The sequence below is a fragment of the Bos taurus genome, chromosome 7 (assembly GCF_002263795.3).
Source record: "Bos taurus isolate L1 Dominette 01449 registration number 42190680 breed Hereford chromosome 7, ARS-UCD2.0, whole genome shotgun sequence".
NCBI lineage: Eukaryota > Metazoa > Chordata > Mammalia > Artiodactyla > Bovidae > Bos > Bos taurus.
In genome coordinates, this window is record NC_037334.1 from 81,120,973 (window position 1) to 81,148,837 (window position 27,865).

The 27,865-nt window shown below is 41.3% G+C and overlaps 1 protein-coding gene across 2 annotated transcripts in view; it reads left to right on the top strand.

The window, feature by feature from the left end:
* The window catches only part of RASGRF2 (Ras protein specific guanine nucleotide releasing factor 2), a 265,280-nt gene that overhangs the window by 140,201 nt on the left and 97,214 nt on the right, over positions 1–27,865 (top strand). The window contains exons 13-17 of one of the 2 annotated variants that reach the window (XM_002689373.7): positions 1,899–1,981; positions 9,718–9,966; positions 10,554–10,942; positions 18,369–18,497; positions 21,076–21,165. In XM_002689373.7, the coding sequence (XP_002689419.4) occupies positions 1,899–1,981; positions 9,718–9,966; positions 10,554–10,942; positions 18,369–18,497; positions 21,076–21,165 (940 nt within the window). The remainder of the gene's footprint in view (positions 1–1,898; positions 1,982–9,717; positions 9,967–10,553; positions 10,943–18,368; positions 18,498–21,075; positions 21,166–27,865) is intronic. The other variant, XM_024995302.2, reaches the window with a different exon arrangement.

The following is a 27,865-nucleotide window of genomic DNA, read 5'->3' on the forward strand; positions in this document are numbered from 1 at the left end:
GTTCATAAGACATGATTTGATAAAAAAACCAAACTTTAATTACTTTAAAATGAAGTTGTTGAGGACAATAATGTTCATGACATTATTTAATGTTTTATTTATAAGACCCATGAGATACTTTTCCTTTGGGCAGAGAGTAGGATGAATTGAGGTTCTGTTAAGCCATGAATTTTGTAGTTGATCATATGGCTTCCTTTGAGTTGGCTGCCCCATGGCTCAGCTAACTTTGAGGACCATGTAGAGCAAGTGTTTGGAACTTCTCAACATAAAGTATATGTGGTCAGTTGGTTCCAGGCTTCATCTTATTATTTTCCACACTTTATCCAAATCCTCTCTGATTTTCTTACTTACTTGACTTTGTCTTACTATATGCATTTTTGTAATCCACCTAGGGGAGTAAGATATAGTATAAACTCATGTATAAGCACATATCATCTAATTTATAGTTAGGGCCACCTCATGTGCAGAGTTGACTCATTGGAAAAGACCCTGATGCTGGGAGGGATTGGGGGCAGGAGAAGGGGACGACAGAGGATGAGATGGCTGGATGGCATCACCGACTCGATGGACATGAGTTTGAGTGAACTCAAACTGTTGGTGATGGACAGGGAGGCCTGGCGTGCTGCAATTCATGGGGTCGCAGAGTCGGACTCAACTGAGTGACTGAACTGAACTGAACTGAACCACAATTATACATATAAGAAGCTAATTCAAAATTTCAGATGTTTAAAGAAATGAATTGAAGAGGAACTTTAAAATATTCTGCTTTATTCCTGGAAGTAGAGATCCGCTATACCTTGTCATTGAAATAATGGCATAAGACTTGAGGAAACAAAGTTTTAAGGAATATTAAGTATGAAAATGGCTATTATGCTAAGTAGGGGAATCAACAGTCAGGGGATGCTGGTAATCCAAAGTTTTTTATATGCATATTCATTCTTTCATTAGACATTGGGGTTTAGGATAAACCCTGAGTTCAAGAGCTGTGTGAAATCACTTGGCAATCAATTTCCTCACACCATTTAATTATAATCTTTAAGTAGTACATGGTATCCTAGTAACTAAAAGTAATTTCTGATTTTAAAAACTGTTTAGATTTTATTTTTCATTTTCTGTTTTGTTTAAAGGGAATATGTATAATTCAAAATACTTCTCTAGCCCAAAGTAATTGCAAAGGGAAATTTTGAATTGATAAGGCATAGATGTAAATAAAGAAGGCAGAGAAAATTAGCAACGTTCTGAGTTTTCTTCTTAGAAAGAAAAGAGAGGAGATGAACAGGCTTTATGTATGTCAGAAACAGGAGAAAGCATACAGTTCATCCTCACCAAACCAACACATTGCCAATAGAAGCTGCTTGAGAAACTAGTAAAATGTGGGGATTTATTGCAAAAAAAAAACAACACACACACACACACACACACAAAAGCACACACAGAGCTTACTAGTGAGAGAGAAGATGAATCCCATCCAAGGAAGCCACCATTTCTTCTCTGCCTGCCCCATACCACGCCCTGTGGTAGAGAAGGAATATTGCAGAGGTGGTCACTAGGGGAATAAACTCCTCAAGTAGAGTTGTGACTGCCAGAGGATTGTGCCGATGTGACGCTGTGTTCAGAATCCTTGGGGAACACGTTCCAGGAAAATGCAGCCCTTATATCTATCCTTGGGCATTTGCTAGGTGCGCAGTTTTGGTATTTGGATATGGACTCTGTTCTTCATTGTGTAATGTTTCCCTGTGTGTGTGTGCGTGTGTGTACACGTGTGCATACCCATGCTTGCATGCTTATGTGCCCAGATGAGAAACTGAATTGTTTTTATGACTCTAAATAATTCTAGGAATACATACTCTGCCTAGGTTTTCATGTGGGTTGTAACTGTCTGTTTTTTAATTTCACAGTGTGTGGACAACATACGGTGTAATGGTTTAATGACTATAGTGTTTGAAGAAAATTCCAAAGTTACTGTGCCACATATGATTAAGTAAGTGTGATAATCCTTTCTCTGACATTTTAATCAGGATCAAATTGGTGGAGAATGTAAAACCCTGAATAAAATATTGCTTCACTGGGATTCAGCTTCATACTGTGAATACATTCAGCAGTAATGTGATAATTCATAATATGCCATTATAAATAATAAAACTATTGTAATGGTTTTTCAGATTCATGGTTTATTGACTCACAGCATAGAAATACAGTTTTTCATACTATTCAGAATGCCTTCCTCAGTACAAAAAGCCTATCAAAATTTTTAAGTTCAGTATATAAAGTTGTGATAGCAGATGTGTCAGAGGATGGACAAAAGTTTGGCAGATTCTTTTGCAGTCTTCTCAGTGAGTATGAATCATATTAGTTAGATTTGGTTGTAGAGACACACTGAGATTTTGAAGACATTCAACATAAATTAACTGGCTTTCTATGGTACTATCTACCCACAGCCTGTGTATGGATTTGCCCCAGAGGCTATTGCTGGGGGCTTCCATCTTGCTGTCTATGTGTTTTGTTAAGAAAGCAAATCCGATAATTTAGTGTTATCACTAAGGAAACTGTAGTTTTATTTGAAGCGAGAAGTTATATCAATAACTATGTGCCATAACTCTCTACATTAGTACTTTTGTCTCTATATACTTTTTTGTTTCCAAATTCAAAAATTGTTTTGGAAGGATTTTCAAGCTGACCAAATTGTTCCCTACTCTCATTTTCTTGGTTATTTGCAGTCCAAATTCTAAGAATAAAATGTATTTTTAAAAGTAGTCCTGTTATATCTTTCCAAAAAGTTACATGAAGCTAAGAAAATGTTTGTCTTCCATGCCTTTTATGTGGATTTTTTTTTTAGGTCTGAGCTAAGACAAAAAGCAGCATCAACTTTTCTCTACATTGCAGGTATTGATAGGTACAATTGATAGGTACAATGATAGGTATTTATTGTAATTAGCATCATCCCAATTGTACAAACTTTAAAACTAAACTAATACAATTATGTAAAGTTTAAAAGTAAAATAAAATTAAAAAAATAAATTGCTAGTCAAGTTTTAAAATATTTTGAAGAGGGTCATTTTTTTCTTTCTTTTTATGGAAGAAAAGCTATGACAAACCTAGACAGTATATTAAAACGCAGAGACATTACTTTGCAGACAAAGGTCTGTCTAGTCAAGGCTGTGGTTTTTCCAGTAGTCATGTATGGATGTGAGAGTTGGACTATAAAGAAAGCTGAGTGCTAAAGAACTGATGCTTTTGAACTATGGTGTTGGAGAAGACTCTTGAGAGTCTCTGGGACTTGCAAGGAGATCAAACCAGTCAATCCTAAAGGAAATCAACATTGAGTATTCATTAGAAAGACTGATGCTGGAGCTCCAATACTTTGGCTACCTGACGTGAAGAGTCGACTCATTGGAAAATACCCTGACGCTGGGGAAGATTGAGAGCAGGAGGAGAAGGGGGCAAGAGCATAAGATGGTAAGATGGCATCACCGACTCAATGGACATGAGTTTGAGCAAGCTCCAGGAGATGGTGAAGGACAGGGAGGCCTGGCTTGCTGTAGTCCATGGTGTCATAAGAGTCGGACACGACTGAGTGACTGAACAACAACAGGGGTCATTTTAAGACTCTCATGCAGAGATTCCTTTAGCCTTATTTTTCCTAGGTTTTTAAGTATAGTTTAAAAAAAAAAACAAAAAACAGATCAGGGACTTAGAATCCACTTTCCAATTCAGGGGACTCAGGTTCCATCCCTGGCCAGGGATCTAAGATACCACATGCCATGGGGCAGCTAATTCCACACACCACAACTAGAGAGCACCTGTGTGCTGCAATGAAGATTTTAGGTGCTGCAACCAAGACACAATGAAGCCAACAATAAATAAATAAATAAGTGTATTTTTTTCAAAGGTAAGTAAAAAGAAAAGATCAGTTAAAAATGTGTGATAATAAAATTAAAACCAAGTATGGAATATTAAGTCAAAAGTTTCAAATTATGACTTAATTTTTAAGTTCACATCACCAGGCTAGTTTTCTTATTAGTTTTCTACCAGAGTTCAGTTCATTTCAGTTCAGTTGCTCAGTCATGTCTGACTCTTTGCAACCCCATGGACTGCAGCACGCCAGGCCTCCCTGTCCATCACCAGCTCCCAGAGCTTGCTCAGACTCATGTCCATTAAGTCAGTGATGCCATCCAACCATCTCATCCTCTGTCGTCCCCTTCTTCTCCCACCTTCAATCTTTCCCAGCATCAGGGTATTTTCAAATGAGTGAGCTCTTCACATCAGGTGACCAAAGTATTGGAGTTTCAGCTTCAACATCAGTCCTTCCAATGAACATTCAGAACTGATCTCCTTTAGGATGGACTGGTTGGATCTCCTTGCAGTCCAAGGGACTCTCAAGAGTCTTCTCCAACACCATAGTTCAAAAGCATCAATTCTTCAGTGCTCAGCTTTCTTTATAGTCCAACTCTCACATCCATACATGACTCCTGGAAAAACCATAGCTTTGACTGTATGGACCTTTGACGGCAAAGTAATGTCTCTGCTTTTTGATATGCTGTCTAGGTTGGTCGTAGCTTTTTTACCAAGGAGCAAGCGTGTTTTAATTTTATGCCTGCAGTCACCATCTGCAGTGAGTTTGGAGCCCAAGAAAATAAAGTCTCTTACTGTTTCCATTGTTTCTACATCTATTTGCCATGAAGCGATGGGACTTATTTTAATACTTCACAAAATAATGTATATTATTTTCATTCATTTTTTTGAAGTACTTTCTTGAAGATTAGACAGCCTTGAAATTCCAGTCTGCTTTAGAATGAGAATATGTAAGTTGGACTTGGTAGCCAACTTATAAACTCTTGAACCTTAGGGCAGCTGCACACCTACTCTACATACACTTTGTTCACTTAAAAAATTAATACAGATAAAAACTTTAGTTTTCTGCCTGCCTCAGTTATGACTGGCATCTCAATGCATCTTCTGTCCTATGTTCTGGGAGTTTGACTAATTCCCATTTCCAGTTTCATTTGTAACCGCCTCCTATATAGACCAAGACTTCTCTGCATTTGGAGGGACAGAGAGGTCACTGTTATGAGTTGGAACCACTCACTAGAGAATAGAAACCTGTATCTGAGGCTGTAAGGACTTCCTATGGAAGTCACACATATTTGGATGCCCTATTCTCTACGAGGTGTATTCCCAAGGCAGAGTTTCATATATTTTGTATCTTTCTTCCTTCCATTTTCCCCTGGTCATTGAGCCTGATTCTCTTCAATCAGAGAAAAAGATGATTTTGCAATCTCTGTTCCTTCTGATAGTCTCCTCCGTGGTCCTGTTCTTCTCTAAATTCTATATTCTTGCCTCCCTGCACGTCTCTCTGGCTACATGCAATAAAAAAATAAAAAATAAAAAAAGATGTTTTGCAGAGTTAAAAGAAAAAAATTATCCTATCTTAATGGCATTACTTTGCAGGGACTCACTTTTAAAACTTACTAATTACAATAGGTGATTTGGGTTTGATGTTTCAAGATTGTTTTTTAAAATGTTTACCAAAAAGGAGTTGTTATTATCATGGGAGGCTTAAGTAACACATTATATCTTCTTGAGGGCCCCTTAGGAAATAAAGTAAAATCTCTTTCAGTGTAATAAAAGAAAATTAAATAATTTCATAATATTTAATTCTTTTTTCTTTAGTTAAAATGAAACTGTAATCATAATTTTGAGAGGCAGTGGTGTAATTAGTTGTAATTTCATGTTGGCTACAATATATTTTTTCCTCCTAGTATTTGATTAAAGTAATTATAGTCAAAAAATGCCAAGTGCAAAACTACCATTATAATGCAAAATCATGATATTTATTAGGTGATTATATTCCTTTAAGTGATGTTTTATACTTTATGTATTTAGGCTGAGGCTTGCTTTCTTTTCATAATAGTTGACCTCAACTTAGAGGTTAAAACAAAAAATTTTCCTAGCTTAATGGCATTACTTAGAAATGCCATTTCTAAGAAAATGGAGATTTTAGATGGGAAAATGGTGGGAGAAAAAGTGATCACCTTGATTAGCGGATCCAACCAGTCCATTCTGAAGGAGATCAGCCCTGGGATTTCTTTGGAAGGAATGATGCGAAAGCTGAAACTCCAGTACTTTGGCCACCTCATGCAAAGAGTTGACTCATTGGAAAAGACTCTGATGCTGGGGGCAGGAGGAGAAGGGGACGACAGACGATGAGATGCCTGGATGGCATCACTGACTCGATGGACGTGAGTCTGAGTGAACTCTGGGAGTTGGTGCTGGACAGAGAGGCCTGGCGTGCTGCAATTCATGGGGTCGCAAAGAGTCGGACACGACTGAGCGACTGAACTGAACTGAACTGAACTGAGACTGATTGAATTAAAGAAGTTTCTGAGGTCTTTTAACAAGGGAGGAAGATTAAAAACCAGAAAAGTAAAGTTGGTGGGTGGTCACATATGAAGGACAAGAAAGAGCCATTGTATTTTCAAGAACCTCACTCAATGCTCTTCTATATTTTCAAGATCAGTGATGTGACTAGAATGAACAGGCTGCCCTTAGTTCCTCGTCAGAAGTAAGCTACTCATTTAAAATGCTCTTTCAGGCCCTCAAATGAAGTCTTCCCCTCTGCACTGAGCTTACTTTAGGGTGGGATGTTTCCAAGAGCAAGCTAAAGAAGCTATTGATTTCTTTTTATCCCAAAGAAAATAAATATATTGCCGGGGTCCAGCCCCGGTGGATCCAGGGAATTCGAAGCGGGGACGGCGTCGGCGAGGATCAGGAAACAACTGCTTAATTAAACGTTAATTAAGGATATAAAGAGTAATAGAATAAGGATAGCTCAGTGAGGAAATTCAGTGGAGAAAAGAGGCTGAATAATTCACCCAGAAGGTAAGAGAAAGAACGACATGGTGAGACCAAGTTTCGGTGAACAAGGCCCGCACTTTATTTTCCAAAGTAGTTTTTATACCTTAAGTTATGCATAGAGGATAATGGGGGAAGGGGTAGAGTCATGCAGTAAGCCAGGCTTTCTTCCTGCAAACTTATCATATGCAAAAGTTTAGGTGATTTGCATCATCTTCTGGCCCGGAGGCCTTTTTCTCTAAAGGTGATTATTCTAAAGTCAGGCGCCAGCCTCCAAAAAGCATTAGATAAAGTTGCATTCCTACAGAGCAAAGGTGTGGTGGGCTATAACAAGAAAAAGAATTAACTCAAGGGTCCCAGGTTACAAACATTAAAGCTACTACTTACACCAATTATATTAATCAATACACTGCCAGGGACACAGCAGATAAGGGATATGGAAACTTAGCAGCAAACATTGGCCCAGCAAGTGAAAATCCCTTCACCAATACAATTTCTAATCAATCTTTTAATTGCTCAAAGGAATCTGTATTTAGACAGTTTAGAACATCTCCTGCCTCTCACAGTTGGGAGGCTCTGAACAGTCACACGTGGCCGGAAAAACCTATTCAGGCAGGCTAGAGGATTTCCAAAGGAGTTTGTAGGTTGAAACACTGTCACACCCAAGAATTATTAACTGGAGCTGTAAGCTAACTCTTTTTTCAGAGAGGTAGTGGGGAACAGCCCCCCGTAAAGTCAGAGGTGTAGGTGAAGGCACAAAGCAGAAAGTAGGCAGACTCTGGTTGTGGGGGTAGATTGCTCGAGAATTTCCAGGGAGACTCCTGAGGCTTGATCCCGCCTTTGCGTATGCCAAGCCTCCTTCCTCATGACCTTTGCCAGGGGCGGAGCTCGCTCCCTGCAATATATAATTTAAAATCCCTCCCAAGTACTGCAATAGCTAATTAGGGACACTCACAACAAGCCAGCTGATTCTTAGTAAGCGACTGTCTCACTGAACCTCACTGGCCCGTAGTGTATCCTTTAGTCAAGTGATTAAATCCAGCACTTCATTGATCACCTGTTTCTGAGATGCTGCCGTGAAGGTAGACACGGGGGTCTCAGAAGGGAACGTGAAGGCTACGGGCAGTCCTCGCAAAGGTGTGCGTTTCTTTGAGCCTCACTTGGATTCAGCCTCAGCTTCCACGCTTTCCATCTTATGAACTTAGCCCGGCTTCTTGACCTTTCTAACGAAGGTGCACCACGAGCTGAGGGGTCTGAGCACACCCAAGGATCCCGAGGGCTGCTGTGTGAACCTTCCCCTGAGTTTCCTGTCCACCTGGAAAGACTGCTGCAGGCTTCCAGGACAAGGGCCTCCAGGTGACAAGTTGAGGAGCAGCCAGATGGTGGTTTTATAGAATGAGAGAAACCCAGCATTGCAGGTGGGCAGGTGGAGTCTGTGGAAGGGGAATCTTTAGAAGAGTTCACTGAGTATATTACATCCATTATTTTTTTAGGAAGACACTTTTTAACACTGCAGAGTATTGAAAACATAAGGAAAACACAGTATTTTACACAATTGATGGTTTAAAGTGTATTCAGAATAATGGATGGCCTTCAATGCATTAATCAGCCAGAAAGAATGAAATGGATTAAGCATTCAAGGAGTTAGAAAAAGAATGACAAAAATCAACTGTAGGAAAATGTAGGAATAAAATAACTAAGAATGGAAATTAATACCTTAAAATATAGAAAAAAAAACAATAGAGCTGATCAAAGAGCTGTTTCCAGAGGAAAAAATACCTAATAATATAATATCTATTGGTTTAGTCAAGAAAAAATTGGTGGGGGGGGGGAGCACAGATGTACAAAATTACAAGTAAGAAAAAGAAATAACCACAGATAATAGCAGTGCTATCTGCATCTTCCCCTCCTCCCCACCCTTCTGTGGGGAGAATGTCACCCTTACTTTTTAATCATACTTCTGATATTCTGATTTGAGGGTATAAGCCCTGCTCCTCCTAAATAGGACTTTGGCTTTAATTTCCTAATAAAATAGGATTGAACCAGAGAAAGAAGTGAAAGCGGAGTATGCTTCTCTAACATAGGCCACTTTGGCATATTCATTACATTGAGCTACAGACACTTGAAAAACAGCAAATGCAGAGAGGGTTTTTCTGAACTCTTCTTATCTGCCTAAAGACAGATTCTCAAAAAGGAACTCAATTGTCATAAATCTTCCCAGGAGCTTCACCAACCATGGAAAATTGACAGCTGTCACAGGAGAGACTAGATGTCAACATCACACCCAGGCTAACTGTCACAAACCTTCCATCTATTTTGATACCTTCCATCTGTTCTCATACCTTCCATCTATTCTAAGGGTCCATTCATCTTTCCTAAAAATCATTTACTCTTCCCTGAGAGGCCTATACACAACCCCCACCACCCTTTCCCTATTAAGATGGCATTTAAGTCTAAGTTCTAAGCCACCTTTTTGAGTTTCTCATTTTCTCCTGGTTATCTCCCAGGGATACATGAGATATACATGTTAATAAGCTTCTTTATTTTTCTCTTGTTTATCTTTTATCACAGAGACTCAATTAAGATCTCAGGAGTGTAAAGGGAAAATTATTTCTCCTCCCCTGGAGAAGGAATCCACAGAGTGGAATGAATGATTCCTATTTTCACAATTAATTCTGACCTTCCTAAACTATAATGGCATGGTTGATGTTTTTGTGGCCCTGCTTTGTATATGTCCAAGCACATCTTTTATCAAATGCCAGGGGAAGCCTGGACATGAGTGTGCATTTACAGACCCTGAAATACTCAGGGGCTGAAGGTCAGTTATGCTCTGGTTTTGTCCTCACGTTCCTGCCTTATGCGTAGGTCTGACGCCCGGCTTCACAAGGACGACACTGACATTTGCTTCAGTAAAACCCTCAACTCCTGCAAAGTGCCGCAGATCCGGTATGCCAGCGTGGAGCGCCTCTTGGAGAGACTGACCGACTTGCGGTTTCTTAGCATCGATTTCCTCAACACCTTTCTGCACACCTATCGGATTTTCACGACAGCAGCTGTGGTGCTGGGGAAGCTTTCTGACATATATAAGAGGCCTTTCACCTCCATCCCTGTCAGGTAGGCCTGGGATTAGCCTGAGATGAAAGTATGCCCCACCTGGTCCCTGGGTCTCTGTGCTGATGGACAGCCCACTCTGCAGGGTCCTGGCTGGCCTTTGAGCTTACCAGACCCCCAAGTCCCCAGTAGAAGACGGTGAGGGGAGGTCACAATTCCCAAAGGAAGCAGTTTAAGTTTCCAAGTGGCCTTTGCCAAGATAAAGCTATTGTTTGGAGCTTTTCTTTCTACCTTTCTTTTCTTTTTCTTTTTTTAAAAGCAACTGTGCTTTTCACATTTTAATATGCAGAAGCATCACCAGGGGACCTTGTTAAATTGCAGGCTCTGATTCAGTAAATCTGGAGTGGAGCCCAATGCCAGTGTTCCTTGTCTTTGGACACAGTTTAGTAGCAAGGGGTTAGACAAAGCCTAAAAAGTGTGTTCTTTTGGCAAGTGTATGGTATACACCCAACATTTAAATAAAGGAATCCAGCCACAGAAGTTCTATGATAGCATGGCCTTTTAATGTAGGGAGCATGTCTTGAACGACATCAGGAGACTAATTTTTCACTCGGTCACAATCTTTTAATAGCTTTTGCTCTTGCTTTTAGGTCATTGGAACTCTTTTTTGCTACCAGCCAGAACAACAGAGGTGAACACTTGGTGGAAGGCAAATCCCCACGCCTGTGTCGCAAATTCTCTTCCCCACCTCCACTGGCTGTGTCCAGGACGTCCTCCCCAGTGAGGGCCAGAAAGCTGTCCTTGACTTCTCCCTTGAATTCAAGGATAGGCGCACTGGATCTGACCACCTCCTCAGCATCCAGCAGCCCCACCACCACCCACAGCCCAGCTGCATCCCCACCGCCTCACACTGGTAAAGTGCCGTTGGATCTGAGCAGAGGCCTTTCTTCTCCAGAACAAAGCCCGGGATCTGTAGAGGAGTCTGTTGATAACCCCCGTGTGGATCTGTGTAACAAGCTAAAACGAAGTATTCAGAGAGGTATTATCCTGCTACCACACTCTGTGTTTGCTGGCCCCACCATTCCTTCTGGAACCCTAGTTCCCTTTCTTTACAACTTTCCTACTTTTGCATAGAAAGTAGAGTGAGTGCAATGGCTAATTAGAAAGTCCTGAAAGTTTCTAGCCTTTGTGGAAGGAGGGCAGGGTTAGCTGCCTTCTGTAGTAAAAGGCCAATTGTAGTCAATTGTCTATGGAAGGATGGTATCATCTAGATGATTATCACTGGAAGGTTCTTAGTGGAATTTGATTAAGGCTGGTTGGCTAAAGAGCATAGCCCAATATTTGGCATAGAGGCAAGTTGCAGGCACCGTTATCCATGACCTCGAGCCCCAGAGCCTTCTCCTCCTCCAGTGTCCATCTTAAGCACCTGTACTGCTTCTGGCCTTTCCTTGCTTAGGATGACAACCTAACCTGGAAGCATTAAGATGACTTCTTCAGTTTAGTTTCCAAGACAACACTCCATATTATGACAGAGATATAGGGAAAAAATAAAGTCTGAGACAGTGTTCACTGTCCATGACACAACCAAAGCGGTTTTTAGAAATGTGAATTAGATCATCTGGTTTCCTGATTATATTCTCTAAAGACTTCCCATCATACTTAGAATAAAGTACAATCTTCTTCCCAAGGCCTTCAGATCCTATGAGATTTGGATGCTGTGTCTCTAATCCCTGCTTCTGCCATTCTTCTTCATCTTCTTGGCTACAGTCACACTGATTTCCTATTTGTGTCTCAAAAACTCCTGGGTTCTTACTGCCTCATGACCTTTGCACTTGCTTATGCCCCTGCCTGGGCAGTCTTTTCTGCCTGGACAGTCTTTTCCTACAGAAGCTCATGAGATCAGCAATCTTGTCTGTCTTGTTCACTTCTGTACTGTCAGGGCATTGGCCAGTACCTCACAGATTGTAAATTTTTGTTAACTGAATAAATCACTCAAAACACTCAGGGGACTAATTAGGGATTGCTGTGACACATCTCCATACCTTTCTCAGCTTGGTACAGCGTAAGGGTTGGAGGAAATGAGCCTAGCCTTGTTCTTTTACAATCCAGTGTTTCTGTGATGAACAGAATTTAACAGCCAAATTAGCAAACAGCTTCTTTGTAAACTACACAGTGACTGATTTGTTTGCTGATAACATAATAAAAAATTGGGCAATAAGTCAGGCAAATTGTCCAAATTTTAAGGAGGATTACTGAGACGGAAGCATAGATTCCTGCTTTCTACCTGCTTGAAGCTTCTATGCACTTTCTAGCTCAGATCATTTAAATCAGCTTTCTGAGTGAAGTGCTTTGTGGAATTTTAACTGGAGTGGTTGTCAAGATCAAAAGTAGCACCCTTTTAACCAAGAAATTCTTTAAGTTGACACATTAGCAACTAAGGAGGATGAAAGGGGAAAGATAATTTAAAAAGTCATTAGAACAACAAGCTGCAGCAGAATCATGATGGATTTCTCTTGGGAATAGTGAGGCAGTGCACAGGCTGACAAGTGCATCCGGGGTTTGATCCAGACCAGTGCTTGGGAGTCTCTGTGGAGGGAGTGACTTTGGGAGGCTTAGTTCAAATCTCCTCTCTGTGTCAGAGCGGCCTGGGAATTACTGGAACTTCCCAGAATATAGAAAGTTCTTTCTCCTCCATTATTGGATTGTATTAAATGAGAGAGGAGGAATCTGGAGGTTAGTCTGGATTCTCATGTCATTTTGAGTTAGCAGAGCTTTAGGAATAGCATTTCAGTGTTAGACATTGGTGGCTCCAAGACTTTGTTTGGAGACTGGGATTGGAACAGGGTAAGGTTGTTCAGGAGTCATTGTGACCTCCTCCTCTGCACGTTGCCGTGCTACAGGATCCACAGTGGTAAATAAGATGGTGCCCTGGCCCCTTATATGTAGTTCTCTGGAGAAGGTGAGCAAACACAGGTGGTTCAAGATGTATAGATGGAAGGCTCAGGAAGGTGAAAAGCAGGGGAGATCATGTTTGGTTGAGCAGAATCTGCAGGGGTCATTGACGTCAGCCAAGAAGAATGGACAAGTGGGCTGCTCAGAGGAAATAGGCAAACTCATGGCCAAAGAGCACCTATGAGCAAAAGGCTGCTGGTAACCCCCAGTGGTGAAAGCCATTTCTGAGAGCAGGAGTGGTCACAGCTTGTGAAGGGACAGCTTTTGTCCAGTTTGGACACCATGTGAAGCTCTGCAGAGTAGCCCCTGTTACTAGTCTTCCTGCTTTCTAGTATCTAGCAACTATTTAAAACTCTCCTAAAAAGTTCTCCTTTCTCTCCTCCTTCTTCTTTTTGGCCATCTTAGCCATTAAGTGTACAAATCAGTAGTGTTAAGTATCAATATATTCACATTATTGTACAGTACACAGAACTTTTTCATCTTAAAAAACTGAAACTATATACCCATTGAACAACTCCCCATTTCTCCCTCCCCCAGCCCTTGGCAGCCACCATCTTATTTTTGTTTCTGTGAGTTTGATTACTTCTTGTATTGTATATAAGTAAAACCACACAGTATTTGCCTTTTTGTGACTGGCTTTTTCATGTAGCATAATGTCCTCAAGGTTCATCTTTGTTGTAACACATGCCAGGGTTTTCTCCTTTTTTAAAGCTGAATAGTATTCCTTTGTATGTGCATTCCATATTTTTTTTATCCATCCCTCTCTTGATGGACTTTTGGGTTGTTTCCCTCTCTTGGCTCTTGTGAGTAATACTGCAGTGTACACGTGTATGCAGATTCTCTTCAAGACCCTGCTTTCAGTTCTTTTGCATATATACCCAGAAGCGAGATTGCTAGATCATATGGTAATTCTGTTTCTAATTTTTTGAGGAAATTTTTGTTTTTGATAGTGCCGACACCACTTACCATTCCCATCAACAGAGTACAGGGTTCCAGTTTCTCTGCATCCTTGCCAACACTTAGTATTTTCTGTTCTTTTGATAGTGGCCTTCTAATGGGAGCATGGTAAGAATCTTTCTCCTTTTTTGTGATTTTCTAGAGATTGCATTTTAACTTGGCTAGGGCCTGATAGTATAGATAGTAACTTCTTTCTTTAATAGAGGAGCAAAAGAAAAATCTATTCCTTTCTGCATTAAATACTAAGTATGTGTTACAGTTCTAAAGGCCCTCAGTCAAGTTGCCCCTTACCCATAATAATTAATTTTTAGACTTTTACTTGCACATGAATTGTTCTACAGTGGTCACCAAGTTCCCTAGTTCTGGTCTTCCAGGCCCAAGCCCAGAGTGCATGTGATGGTCCCATGCCGCATCATAACATCTGTTTGGCCTACTGTCTCATGTAGAGGTGTAATCACTGGCAGGAATCAGTGGCTTTTCCCCAAGAGTAATGAGGTGGAAAAAGTTTAGAACTGGGGAGCCAAGATAAATGAGAAAGGACCAAATCAAGCTCTCAGGGCAAGACGCTAACAGACTGCCAGAGGTGGGAATGTTGTGGGCACAGCTAGTGGCACCTGGAGACCTTATTATGTGGCAGCTCAGGTTATTGCTGACCAGGGCCCAGCAGATGGTGAGGGCCCATGGATAAAGGCGAGGCAGAAATATTAGGATCTTTCTCACATTAGAGAAAAACCAAAGTTATGGGCTTACTACTTCTGTATCTCCACTGGATTTCCCCCAAACAAATGATATGCAGTTAGAGTTTCAGGGGTCAGTTTATTCACATGGCTTGTGGGGTAGAGATAGGATTTTGTGGTTCTCCAGTCAAGGTTAAATGCAGAGCCATCTTGCTGTGGAGGTGGGGTTGTTCAGGATTGTGTCCATGCATGGCCATGGCACTTGTTAGCCCGTGAAAACCTACCTCAGCTCCAGAGATGTCCAGTCCTCTCCCCACAGTCCAGCGTGTCGTAGTCACGACTACCCACTGACACGTCCCCCCTTTTCTCTCATTTTTACTATAATTACTACCCCCCTAACAATCCTTCCCTTGCGTGTGTGCTAAGTCGCTTCAGTTGTGTCCGACTCTTTGTGACCCTATGTATTATAGCCCACCAGGCTCCTCTGTCCATGGGATTCTCCAGGCAAGAAAACTGGAGTGGGCTGCTGTGCCCCCTCCAGGGGATCTTCCCCACCCAGTGATTGAACCTGTGTCTCTTACATCTCCTGCATTGGCAGGCAGGTTCTTTACCACCAGTGCCACCTGGGAAGGCCCATCATTCCCTTAAATACTTTGTTTCTGGCCACTTCTTTGCATCTTGATTTCTTTTCCCTTTCGGGTAGCTGTCTTCTGATGATTTTTAATGTATTTACTTCCCATATTGTTCTTCAAAGTATTAAAGATGTAACTAAGAGAGGCACATGGTACGCTGGATTAAAAATCAAATAGATAAAGAAATAGGCAATGAAGAAAAATTGTTGAACAAACAAATGCTGTGTGGTTCTCTCCAGTTCCTGGAGTCATTCTGATTTTGGTTTTGAGTGTAATCAATTATATGATTCATACAGACAACTAAGAATAGACTGGTCTGCAGGCACATATTTTCTTGCTCCTGAGACTTGAGAATAATTTATCCTGTGGATCCTCATAAAGGAAACACTGTGAATAGAAAGCTTAGACATAATTCTGAGGTCTAGGGAGCTCTTGGGCATTTTTTTGAAGGGTGAAACGAAGGAATTATAGATTTAGTTTTTCCTTTTATTTTGCATTGGTATATAGGCAGTACCGATCATGAATACTTCCAGAAAAGTCATAGATGAAACACTTTACTTCAGCATCAGCCTGACAAGATCAGTTTGTGTGTGTGTGTGTGTGTGTGTGTGTGTGTGTGCGTGTGCACAATGTCTGTAGAAGCCAAGAGTGCTGCTGTGTTAACTCTGCTGTCTAATCTTGAAAATTCCAGTTGGCAAAGTAAATGGAGACAATGATCTCTCTTTAATTTGAAAGATGTTTGTGTGTGCTTTGCATAATGTTGACACTTTAAACAGTCGGCAAACTTGAATAAGAAGTCTGTGCCCGGAGTTTATACATTTTCTGCTGTTCACCTCAGGATGCAACTTTCCAAAGCTCATTGCACAAGATCAGCTTCTCTGTTGGGTCTGTAGTGGGGCCATGGGTCCTCTCACTGCTGTCCGGCTAGACAGTTGCAGGGTGCTGTCTTTGCAAAATGCTAGTAACCTTTGTCCGATTTTATTGTCATTGCAGTTATAATGCCAGCCTTGCCATCTTTCCTGGCAAGAGAACTTCAAATGACATGAAGGGAAAAAAAGAGAAACAGGAGCTATCCCTCATCTCAGTGAGGCTCTGAACTTGTAAGGGAAGAGTAATGCAGTTGGTTTCACCTCTACTAATCCCCAGATGTGTTCCAGGCTCACTCAACATCCATTCAGTTCAGTTTAGTCACTCAGTCGTGTCTGACTGTTTGCGACCCCATGAATCACAGCACGCCAGGCCTCCCTGTCCATCACCAACTCCGAGAGTTCACTCAGACTCATGTCGAGTCGGTGATGCCATCCAGCCATCTCATTCTCTGTCGTCCCCTTCTCCTCTTGCCCCGATCCCTCCCAGCATCAGGGTGTTTTCCAATGAGTCAGCTCTTCACATGAGGTGGCCAAAGTACTGGAGTTTCAGCTTTAGCATCATTCCTTCCAAAGAACACCCAGGGCTGATCTCCTTCAGAATGGACTGGTTTAGTGGTCTTCTTTCTTCCTTCTAGAAAGGCCCCACCTTCTGCTATATTGAATTCTTCTAAAAAGCACAAATTTCAGCCCAACACACATTCAGATTCCACCCAGTGGTGGGATATCAACAAAACATAACCTGCAGCGGAGAAGAGAGGAGAACCACGGGGGCCTGCGCATGGTGTTCGGGTCTCTCAGTCCATCCGCGTTCTCTTGGGCCCTGGCTGTCCACACAGTCTAAGCATTGCCTCTCGACCCACATCACTAGTGTCTGTTTCTTTGTTCCTAGGTTGAAAATTGCCTGCCTGTGGGTTGAAAGTGCTCCCAATTTTAGCATTTGTTTTGAGCCCACATCTGCCCACTCGTTCTGCAGGCAAAGCTGTTTGCAGGGATTGATTGAACGTGAACCTGCCAGAAGGAAACGCTTCTTTCCCCCGCACTGTGCTGGTGTGATTTTTCCTCTCTGTAGGTGCCCGTTTGCTTGCAGTGTTACGCTGTGCTTTTCTGTCCTTTCAGTGGACTTCCCGAGCCCTGTCCAGCTCTCGCACTGGGAAGTTTTTTGGTTCAGTGTAATTGCTGACTAAATGATTTGCTCATTTGCCTCAGAGGAATGAATGCTTGAATCAGACCGAGGACACACGTTTGATATTCTGCTTGCTCTTGCAGAGCAGATGCCTTCTATTACTGAATTTTGAGGGACTTATTTAGAAAATAATAAAACTAACAGCTAAGCACTGATTTTTTTTTTGTCTCCATCCTGCATCATTGCCAGCTTGACTGTAATTATGTCATTCAAGGAAAGATTCTAACCATTTCCCTTCCCTGGCCCCTTTGTGTTTCAGAAGAGCTGAATTTGGGCCATATTTCTAAAGGAGTGAATCACATACAAGTGTAAAAATGGCTTTATGTGAAGTCATTAGGAATTTTGTCGAGTTTGTTGAGTGAAATCTTGAATGGAATGGTAAAAGGAGTTGAGAATAATTCTGCTGATAGAGATAATGGAAAATTAGTGGAGGTGGTGCAGTTTTTACCAGTTGATGCAAAGCCCAAGGAAAAAGAAATCAAAGAGTTGTTAGAAGTTTATGAAATTTTTGTAGTGCTTTTCCTTAAAATAACACACATGCAGTTGTAGTTTTACCTGGTTAACAAGTTAGTGCAAGGGATGTGGTAATAGCTTGAATGTGACCCTGAAATGATGTTTCTTTTACTCATGGGATGTTACCTGCAGTGAAGAGACTCAAATTATCTTAAAACCTCTCAACTTTCATTATAAAAATTTCCACTGGCCTGCTGCTTATCTGTAGCTCTAGGGCATTAGAACTTTCTGGAAGGATGGAAAAATGTTCTGTACTGTAGCCACTAACCACATGTTGTGTATCGTCAGCATTCTGCCAGGAGGAGTGGCTTGATATCATGATCAGTTCAGTTCAGTCTCTCAGTCTTGTCCGACTCTTTGCGACCCCATGGATTGCAGCACGCCAGGCTTCCCTGTCCATCAACAACTCCTGGAGCTACTCAAACTCATGTCCATCACTTAGGTGATGCCATCCAACTAGCTCATTCTCTGTCGTCCCCTTCTCCTCCCATCTTCAATCTTTCCCAGCATCAGGGTCTTTTCCAATGAGTCGGTTCTTCGATATCATGATAAAGTCCTTTAAAAATACAGACTAGTATGAAATGCTTATTATCCATAAGGAACTTTTGTGTTCCCATGCATGATACTAACAAGAAGCTCTTGAATTCATAACCTGGTTGTTAAAATGTGTGATGTTTTAAAGCAGCAGTCCTCGAGTCTGCGCCGGTGGACCGAGCAGGTGTGGACAGCTCACCCGTAGCCGATGCCGCAGAACTGTCACCTTGCAGGTCACCCTCAACTCCTCGGCACCTCCGCTACCGCCAGCCTGGAGGTGAGCACTCAGGAAGGGTCTCAGAAACATGCAAGTGAGAGATGATTCTAGCTCCTGAATCTTTTGTTTACCTTACCATTTCAGTTCCCAAATATTTTTCAGTCTCAATTATGAAAATTAATTGGAAGCAAATGTTACCATGGGAGCAAGTAGTGGAACATAAATGATTAGAGAAAATGTCACTAATATAACCAGTATTTACTTGACCACCATCATTGCGTGGTATTTTGTGTGGAGTAACCTGAATCACAGGTTAATCTCTAAGCCTGTTCTTGGTTGCCAGTTGATTAAATGTCAGTGCTGGTTTTGCCAAAGTGTTCCCAGACTCTGATGACATTACAATGAATCCCAGTGTAGTCTCTATTAAATAGGTTCGTCTGGGACACAAAACTGTGGGGTGACCTTATTAAGAACAGTATTTCAACTAAAGTAATGTCCAGTTGCCTGGGACTCCAGTCTTCATTGTTAGTGGCAGAATCTGGTATATTTTCTATTATGAAAATTATAAAATATTATCCCATAATTTGTTTTAAAATATACCATTTCTAATTGAAGGGAAAACTATCAGAGCAAAAGATAGAAAACTTTTATCTCCCCATCGCTTAAGTAAATATAACTACAAATAACAGTTGTTTTTGAAATGTCTCCTTTTTTCTCAAGACAATTGTTTCAAATTGGAAGGGAAAATTATTCACTTGTGAAAGCAGATTCACCCCAAGTAACCTAAGTAAATGTAGATGTTTTCTGACTTTCATACTTCTACTTCAAGTAAGGCAGTTTAGCAAAAGACAGAGTGCTTGGCTGCAAATGGTCATTTCATTTGTAGCCTCAGCAACACAGTGGAAGCTGTCATTGCCATCAGCTCCAAGAGAAGCTAGCCTGAGTGGACCATTGTCAGCAGAATTGCCCTGATGGATATTAGCTCTTGAGGAGTGGGACTGATTTTGGGCTCCTGATCAGTCATGGGTCACCCTGACATTTGGGTACTTCTGGAAAACCAATGTAACAAGTTAGACTTCTCTGCCTTGTTATAAGACTACTATGGGATTGGCCAAATCTCTTTACTGTTCTTAGAGCCTTGATCAGTCCAGACCTTGGCAACTTCCGTGACCATTGCCATGTCAGACAGACTCCCTTGAGTTCATTATTAACCTGGAAGAGTTTGGGGTCAAACTATATGGAAGCAAAATTTTACCAAGGCAAGAGTTATTTAAGTGCTATCCACTTGGTTACTATCATTAGAGCCCTGTTTTATGGTCTATTTTCATATGTTTATATTCATTTAAAATTCTTTAAATTTATATAGGCATTATTTGAAAATCCTCATCCTGTTTGTGGATTAACTAAGTCCTTTGTTTCTTTCCTGATCCAACCAAATCCCAGAGATGCAGGAAGGAAACCACAGTCTGTGATGATATGGAGGATCCAAATAGTGACAGCAGCCCACGTTTTCTCAGTGTGTAGCTGAAATTTTGCCTGTTCATCTATCTTCTTGCCCACCTTGTTCCACAAATGTCTTCAGGCTATAGCTGAAGGAGAGGGTAGAGCTGTTTTGTGCTTTAGTGCTTAGGCACATTAAGCAGCTCTTTGCTTCCCCTTTTATTTATTTTAAGCATGACTATATGACTTTAGAGGCAAACTAATAAAACCACAGAATCACAGAAAAGCCACAGAAGAAATGAACTATCTTCACTAAAAGCCTGAACGAGAAAAACAGTGAGGTTGGCATCAACATTATCAAGTGCTGTGTGTAAATATCTGAGAAGTGAGAGGGGGTACAAAAAGGTGCTCAGTGCATCCTTCAATATGAGAGCCCATCCCCCTTTCTGAGGGTGCTTTGAGAAGAAAATTCTATCTGTAACATGTAGAATATTAAAAAATATATATATGTTTATATTGAGATAAAATTCACATACCATAAGATTCACCCTTTTCAAGTGTGCAGTTCATTGGTTTTATATATTCACAAGGCTGAGCGACCATAACCACTGTCTCAATCCAGATATTTTCATCACCCCTGCTAGAGAAATCCTGTACACATCAGTGGTCACTTCCCATTCTCATCCCCCAATACACCTGGAAACCACTAATTTACTTTTTGCCTCTGTGTATTTACCTATTATGGACATTTTATATAAATGGGATCATATAATACGTGACTTTTTGTGACCAGCTTTCACTTAGTATGATGCTTTCAAGGTACATTCATGTTGTGGTATGTATTACCTCATGCCTTTTGTGGCTAAATCATATTCCCTCACATGGGAATTTTTGATTTGGTTTATCATTTCGTCAGTTGGGGGAGATTTGGCTGTTTTTACTTTTTGGCTATTATGAATAATACTGCTGTGAATGTTTGTGTAGAAGTTTTTGTATAGACGTATGTTTTCATTTCTCTTGGATCTATAACTAGAATGAACTGGTTGATATAGAATCTTGTTATTTGCCTATTAATAAGGACAACACAGGATATTTGACCCAACCCTTCATTCAGTGCAGGAATGAAAATGAGAATTTTCATTATGTAATATTATGCATGTGCCTCACCATGCCATTCCCATTCTTTTTAAATAACCAGGACAGACGGCTGACAACTCCCACTGCTCTGTTTCACCGGCCTCTGCTTTTGCAATCGCTACAGCTGCAGCAGGACACGGGAGTCCACCCGGTGAGTAGGGGCGAGCTGTTGAGCGCTTGGCAATTAATTGCCCAGACCTCTGGCAATTTATGGTAAATCAGGGGTCCTCGCCTGCCAGCATCTTGATAATACACTGGGCAGCTTCTTAAAATTGCAGATTCCCAGCTTCCTAGTCTGTCAGTGTGTCTTGGTGTAAGACTGTCTTTTAAATAAACACCTACAGGTAAGTCTCATACAGGTAGCCTATGCTTAACACTTTCAAGAACTTCCATATCAGAACAGGATGTGTTATTTCTCTTATGTTGTATTAGCAGAGTTCATTAACCTTTTAAGCCAAATTGTTGAGAACGTATGTTTCCCTTTTAATTGAGTACGGTGCTAAAAGCGTATGCACGGTGGGAGGGAAGGCTTGTGGAGGGTGGGAGAGGAGAGAGGGATCTATTGGACTCATAATTCATTTCCAGTAGCTCTGTGGTGCTGAATTGTTGTCAGTTAATTTTCAAGGTAAAGAAGTACCTAAAAGAAAAGCACAGTATTTTAAGTAGATGAAAAATTATATTTATTATCTCTGTCCTCTTTTCTCATGTGCAAGAAGGACATTATGTTAAAATAAATCTGTATGTGGTTTAAACAATCCTCTTGCTGTGAGTTCCTTCACCTAAACTAACTCCATGGGTTCTGGAAGTGATGATATATTTTATTAATTAGCAATTGCTCATTAACAATGGACAAAAAAAGGATATTTCCAAAGCCTGTGAACCTGTATTAAACAGTTGTAACTGGTAGGTGCTGTCTGGGTGAAATCTTTCTAAACTGATGTCAGAACAGAGAGATATTCTATAATGAACACGAATTACCATGGTAATTATGATTATATATATATATATAGATGAGGTAATTATCCCATCTGAATGGAAAATCTTTGCACATTGATGACATTCCACATCTTAAATATTTTACCACACATACTTCACTGGATGTGGTCAGGCAAACTGGGGATGTTCTTTGCCCCAAATATTCCCTAAACCTTCCCCCCAGTTCCCATCAGCATGGCACACAGTACAGCATGTAACGGTAATAATATGGATGTCTTCTCAATCCAGTCAGCTTCTGCTGTTGACTGCATGTTATAATAATGAACATTTCTTTGATGAAGTAATAGGGGTCTTCTTTACCCTTTCGGCAGAGTGAGTTATCAACTGTGATTCCTTGAGACTTTCTCCTGTCTTTTGTTCTCACAATCTAGCCTATCTTTGGAAAAGGTGAAGTATAGAGCTTCCTCACAGGTTTCTTAATTTAAATATGGTTTGTGAGGGAAAATAGCTTTTCAGTCAATTTGGAATGAACCCATCTCCCCATTAGCTGGAGGCTGGGTCAGGGAAGGTACCTTTATTCACCCGAGGCTGAAGCAGACTTCTAATGGAGAATTGCTTTCGGACTCGGGCTTATCCATCCATGATGAGCCAGAGATGAAGTAGCCATAAGAGCCGTCTTCCTCACTGAACCCTGCTGCTGCTCTGCCGCCTGTCTTCCTGCTTCTCTCCTGCTGCTGGAAGAGCCGCAGCAAGAAAGCTCCTGCTCAGTGAGCTGGCTGAGGAGGGCAGACTGCTGGCTAACCGCAGCCAGTGTGCTGGATGCAGGGTAGCCTGGTGCTCCTCTCATCACACTGCTGCTGCTGTCTCCTATAATATGGCCTGGAGCCTCATGATCCAATTGTGTTTTTATTTGTTTTTGTTTTTTATGGAGGAAAAAGAGTGGCTTTATTACTTTACCAGGCAAAGGGGGCACACAGTAGGATAGCATCTCAAGAACTGTGCCCCTACGTGATCCAATTTTAGACATAAATGAAATGAAAGATGGATTTGGCAGTGTCTGTGGCCCTGCTGGGGATACAGGGGTCAGTCTCCATGGCCCATGGTACTAAGAAAGGGGATCAGTTTTGGAGAAGGGATCAGTACTTCCCTGGGGTTCAGCTGCTCCATGGAGCTGGTCCCACAGGAGAGTCCACCTGCCTGGGAGAACTTGGCAGAAGGGTGAAGTTCACAGGTCAAGAGAGCAGGTGGAAATGGAGCAGAAAGAAAGGAAGTACTAAGAGGATGATCTGGACTTCTTGGCTGGTCAGGGAGAGCCCGATGCTCTCCAAAGAAGTTCTAGACCCAGAAGGACAAATGTCCGAAGGGAAGGAGTGCTAGAGAACGGTTAAGATCTGATATCGGTCTTTTCATCCACTCTCTGAATCAGGAATTATTGACCCGCATGTGCCCACAGAATGTGGAGAGCTCCAAAGTGAGCAGGAGAGAAGGTTGTAGAGACCTCATGCTCACATCTATCTTTCCAGGTCTATCTGCTTGATTGACTGCAATATAAGCCCAGCTGGTGGTTCCAACCTGCTGCTTGTGGCTGATAGCCTGATACAAGGTGCTGCCTGGCCAAGCCATGCAGTCTGCAGAGTGGGCTTCCATATTTCAGGCTCCTCTTCAGGTTCCCTCCCATTTTAATCCTCTCCCATCTATCTCCACGTCCCCCACTTCTACCTCCATCAAAATACACAGCAGTCTGGGAACTCTGGGTTAGAACCATCAATTAGTGGTTATGCTTTCAAATATTCACTCCAGACATTTGCATGTGAGCCATTTCTCATTAATATTTGCTTAGAAAGTAACTTTACTACATGAGAATGAATTTTAATTTAGCAAGAGGATGAACAGAGAATTTCTTCACAAAAAGGCCAAACAAGATGTACATGCCTAGCTGTAAAGGCAGAGAAAGCTGATTTGTATCTATGGCAGGTGGCCTGGGATCTGCTCAGGATTGCCAGTCCTGCCCCTTGGGTCCAAGCCTACCTGATTTCTGCACACACTGGAAAAGCCTAGATTTTTCCCTCTGGTTTCTTTTAGGACCTAGAGCCTGTCCTTTCCAATGATGGGTTTCTTTTCCTTCCACACCATGCCCTCTTTCCTTGTAGACCAACAGGAGTACCTCTGTTCAGATCAGATCAGATCAGTCGCTCAGTCGTGTCTGACTCTTTGCGACCCCATGAATTGCAGCACACCAGGCCTCCCTGTCCAGCACCAACTCCCAGAGTTCACTGAGACTCACATCCATCGAGTCAGTGATGCCATCCAGCCATCTCATCCTCTGTCATCCCCTTCTCCTCCTGCCCCCAATCCCTTCCAGCGTCAGAGTCTTTTCCAGTGAGTCAACTCTTTGCATGAGGTGGCCAAAGTACTGGAGTTTCAGCTTTAGCATCATTCCTTCCAAAGAAGTCCCAGGGCTTATCTCCTTCAGAATGGACTGGTTGGATCTCCTTGCAGTCCAAGGGACTCTCAAGAGTCTTCTCCAACACCACAGTTCAAAAGCATCAATTCTTCGGCGCTCAGCTTTCTTCACAGTCCAACTCTCACATCCATACATGACCACAGGAAAAACCATAGTCTTGACTAGACAGACCTTTGTTGGCAACCTCTGTTGGAGAGGAAGAAAAGACTGACCTGTCGACATGGTTGTAACACAGCTAATTCTTGTTGACTTCACATTATGAAGATTTCACAGCTTAGTTTAGTGCTTGCCTTCCAAATGGCAACCAAGTTACATTAGGCCCATTATGAATGGATCTAGGGTTTGTGGGGTATAACACACAATTTGCCTAAAGCAAAAGTGTATCAAATTACAAGTACAAACCTTCAGAGCTCTGGAAGAGGCCCAGACACATTGAGAGGCCCTCAGGCTTAAGCTTCATTGGCTTCCTGGTAAATCTGCTTATGAGTTCAGTCCTGATCATTCCTGGAATGATAGCAGCTTTAGGAAATTCTGATCATCTTGGGGAGCAGGTGGGCTTGGAGATGGCAGTGGGACCAATGATCATCAATCAGTCAAATAAGTCCTCTTTTTGGTGGCGGGGTTTTAACTCTATACAACAATGAGACCAAAAAAAAAAAAATCAGTGGGTCTTATGAGCCACCACGCTGGTTGAAATGTAGTTTCGAGCATCTGCTCAAATTGAGGAGCTCTGCATTAAAGTCAGATTAAAATGTGTGCCTTTCAGATGGCTGCTGATACAGGGAATCTGCAGGTGCAGTTTGGATATAGTTATGATTTGAATAGAAATGCAAATCCAATGAATACACATATCAGAGCATATCATGGTGCTTACTATACACCTGAAGCTCTGGGATTAATGATAGAGTTTATGAAATGATCTAAAATGAAATATGAAAGTGTGAGGTGGGTTATTTTTATGAGAGTAGAAATAATGGCAGCAGAGGTACTACAAGCAACTCTTGATTATCTGGGAGATGATTGTAGGTTTTGCCCTTCTGTGCAAGTCAAACTAAATTAACAAAGTAGAGGAATGGTTGATTGCATTTATAGGAAAATTAATGGCACAGTTACAGTTGCTTGGGGGAATAGTGAGTTCTTTATTGGTGGCGACTTGGTAATTGTGAAATAGATAATTCATAATCTGTTTTATGCCCTGTCAAACCACTCAGGTTTGTGTAGCCAGTAGTAGATCTGAGCTTGGTGTGAATTGATCTTGGACCTGCTATTTATTTGTTTTTTATTGGAGTATAATTGACTTACAATGTTGTGTTACTGTCTGTTGTACAGTGAAGTAAATCAGATATATATATATAGAGAGAGAGAGAGAGAGAGAGAGGTGTGTGTGTGTGTGCACATCCCCTCCCTCTTGAACCTCCGTCCGCTCACATCCCTGTCCCACCCCTCCAGGTCATCGCAGAGCACTGAGCTGAGCTCCCTGTGCTATACAACAGCTTCCCGTTAAGCCTCTATTTTATACATGGCAGTGCTTATATGTCAGTGCCACTCTCCCAATTCTGGACCCACTTTTAAAAATACTGATAACTGGTTCCTCCTCCACAGATTCTGACTTGATTGGTCTGGGTACATCCTGGGCATCAGGATTTTTAAAGTTCCCCAGGTGATATTTGGCCCTAGGAGGAGCCAAGATGGAGAACCACTAAACTAGCTGGAGAAGGTATATTTATTCCTTCTCTGGTTGTAGCATGCCTACTGAAAGTATCCTAGTCTGAGACATATTTTCTATTTTTTTCCAGCATAATATAAAATCCATTTTTTAAAACGTCTTAATATAGCTAGTTGAAGTTTGGAAGACAGCCTGTATCTGATTTATATTTTTAATGAAAATGCTATTATCACTATTATTAGTGAAAAACAAAGAGCTTTGGCAAATTGGATATAACTGAAAATGACTCCAAGTCTTAAATTATTTATTTTTAAGTTTCACGTGTGCAACATTGTATAATACTTCAACTTCTGTATTCACTACTGTTTGCTCACCACAGAAAGTTTCCATCCATCACTACACAGTTGACCCCCTTTAACCATTGCACCATCCCCAGTGTCCCTCTCCCCTTGATAACCATTACTCTGTATCTATGTTCATTTCTGTTATGTTTGGTTTAGTTGTTTATTTTATTTTTTATATTCCTCATATGAGTAAAAACATAGGGCATTTGTCTCTTTCCATCTGACTTATTTCACTTAGCGTAATACCCTCAAGGTCTCTCCATGTTGTTTCATCTTTTTTTTTTTTTTATGGCTGAATAGTATTGTGTTGTGCACATATACTGCATCATTATCCATTCATCCATTGATAAGCACTTAGGTTGTGTCCATATCTTGGCTATTACAAATAATGCTACACTGAATATAGGGGTGCATGTGTCTTTTTGAATTAGTATCTTCATTTTCTTTGGATAAATACTCAGAAATGGAATAACTGGTTTATATGGTGATTCACTTTCACTTTTCACTTTCATGCATTGGAGAAGGAAATGGCAACCCACTCCAGTGTTCTTGCCTGGAGAATCCCAGGGACAGGGGAGCCTATCGGGCTGCCGTCTATGGGGTCACACAGAGTCGGACATGACTGAAGCGACATAGCAGCAGCAGCAGCATGGTGATTGTAGTCTTAATTTTTTGAGGAATCTCCATACTGTTCAGAAATGGAATAACTGGCTTATATGGTGAGTCTAGTCTTAATTTTTTGAGGAATCTCCATACTGTTTTCCATAGTAGCTGCGCCAACTTACATTCCCACCACCAGTGTTTGTATTCCCTTTCTCATCATCCTTACCAGCACTTGTTATTTCCTGTCTTTTTGATCATAGTCATTTTAACTAGTGTGAGGTGATATGCCACCGTGATTTTGATTAGCATTTCCCTAATGATCAGTGATGTTGAACACTTTTCATGTGCCTGCTGGCCACTGTAGGTCTTTGGAAAAATGTCTACTTAGATCCTCTGCCCACTTTTTAATAGAGGTGTTTGTTTAATTGTTGTTGAGTTGTGTGAGTTTTTTAAAAAAATGTTTTCCTCTAATTTTCAGCTCTGCTTCTATCATAGATTCTTTTATTTATTTTCTTTGCACTGTCCAGCCTGTGGGATCTTGGGTTTCCCAACCCGGGATCAAACCCAGGCCCCCAGCACGAAAAGTGTGGAGTCCTAACCACTGGATCACCAGGGAATTCCCTGCATGCGTTTCTTTATATATATTTGGATATTAAACCTTTATTGCATATATGATTTGCAAATATCTTCTCCCATTCAGTAGGTTGTTTTTTTGTTTTGCTGATGGTTTCCTTTGCTGTGCAGTTTTTTAGCTTGATGTAGTTTTTGTTTATTTTTGCTTTTGTTTCCGTTACCTCAGGAGACATATCCAGAAAGATGTTGCTAAGACCAATGTTAA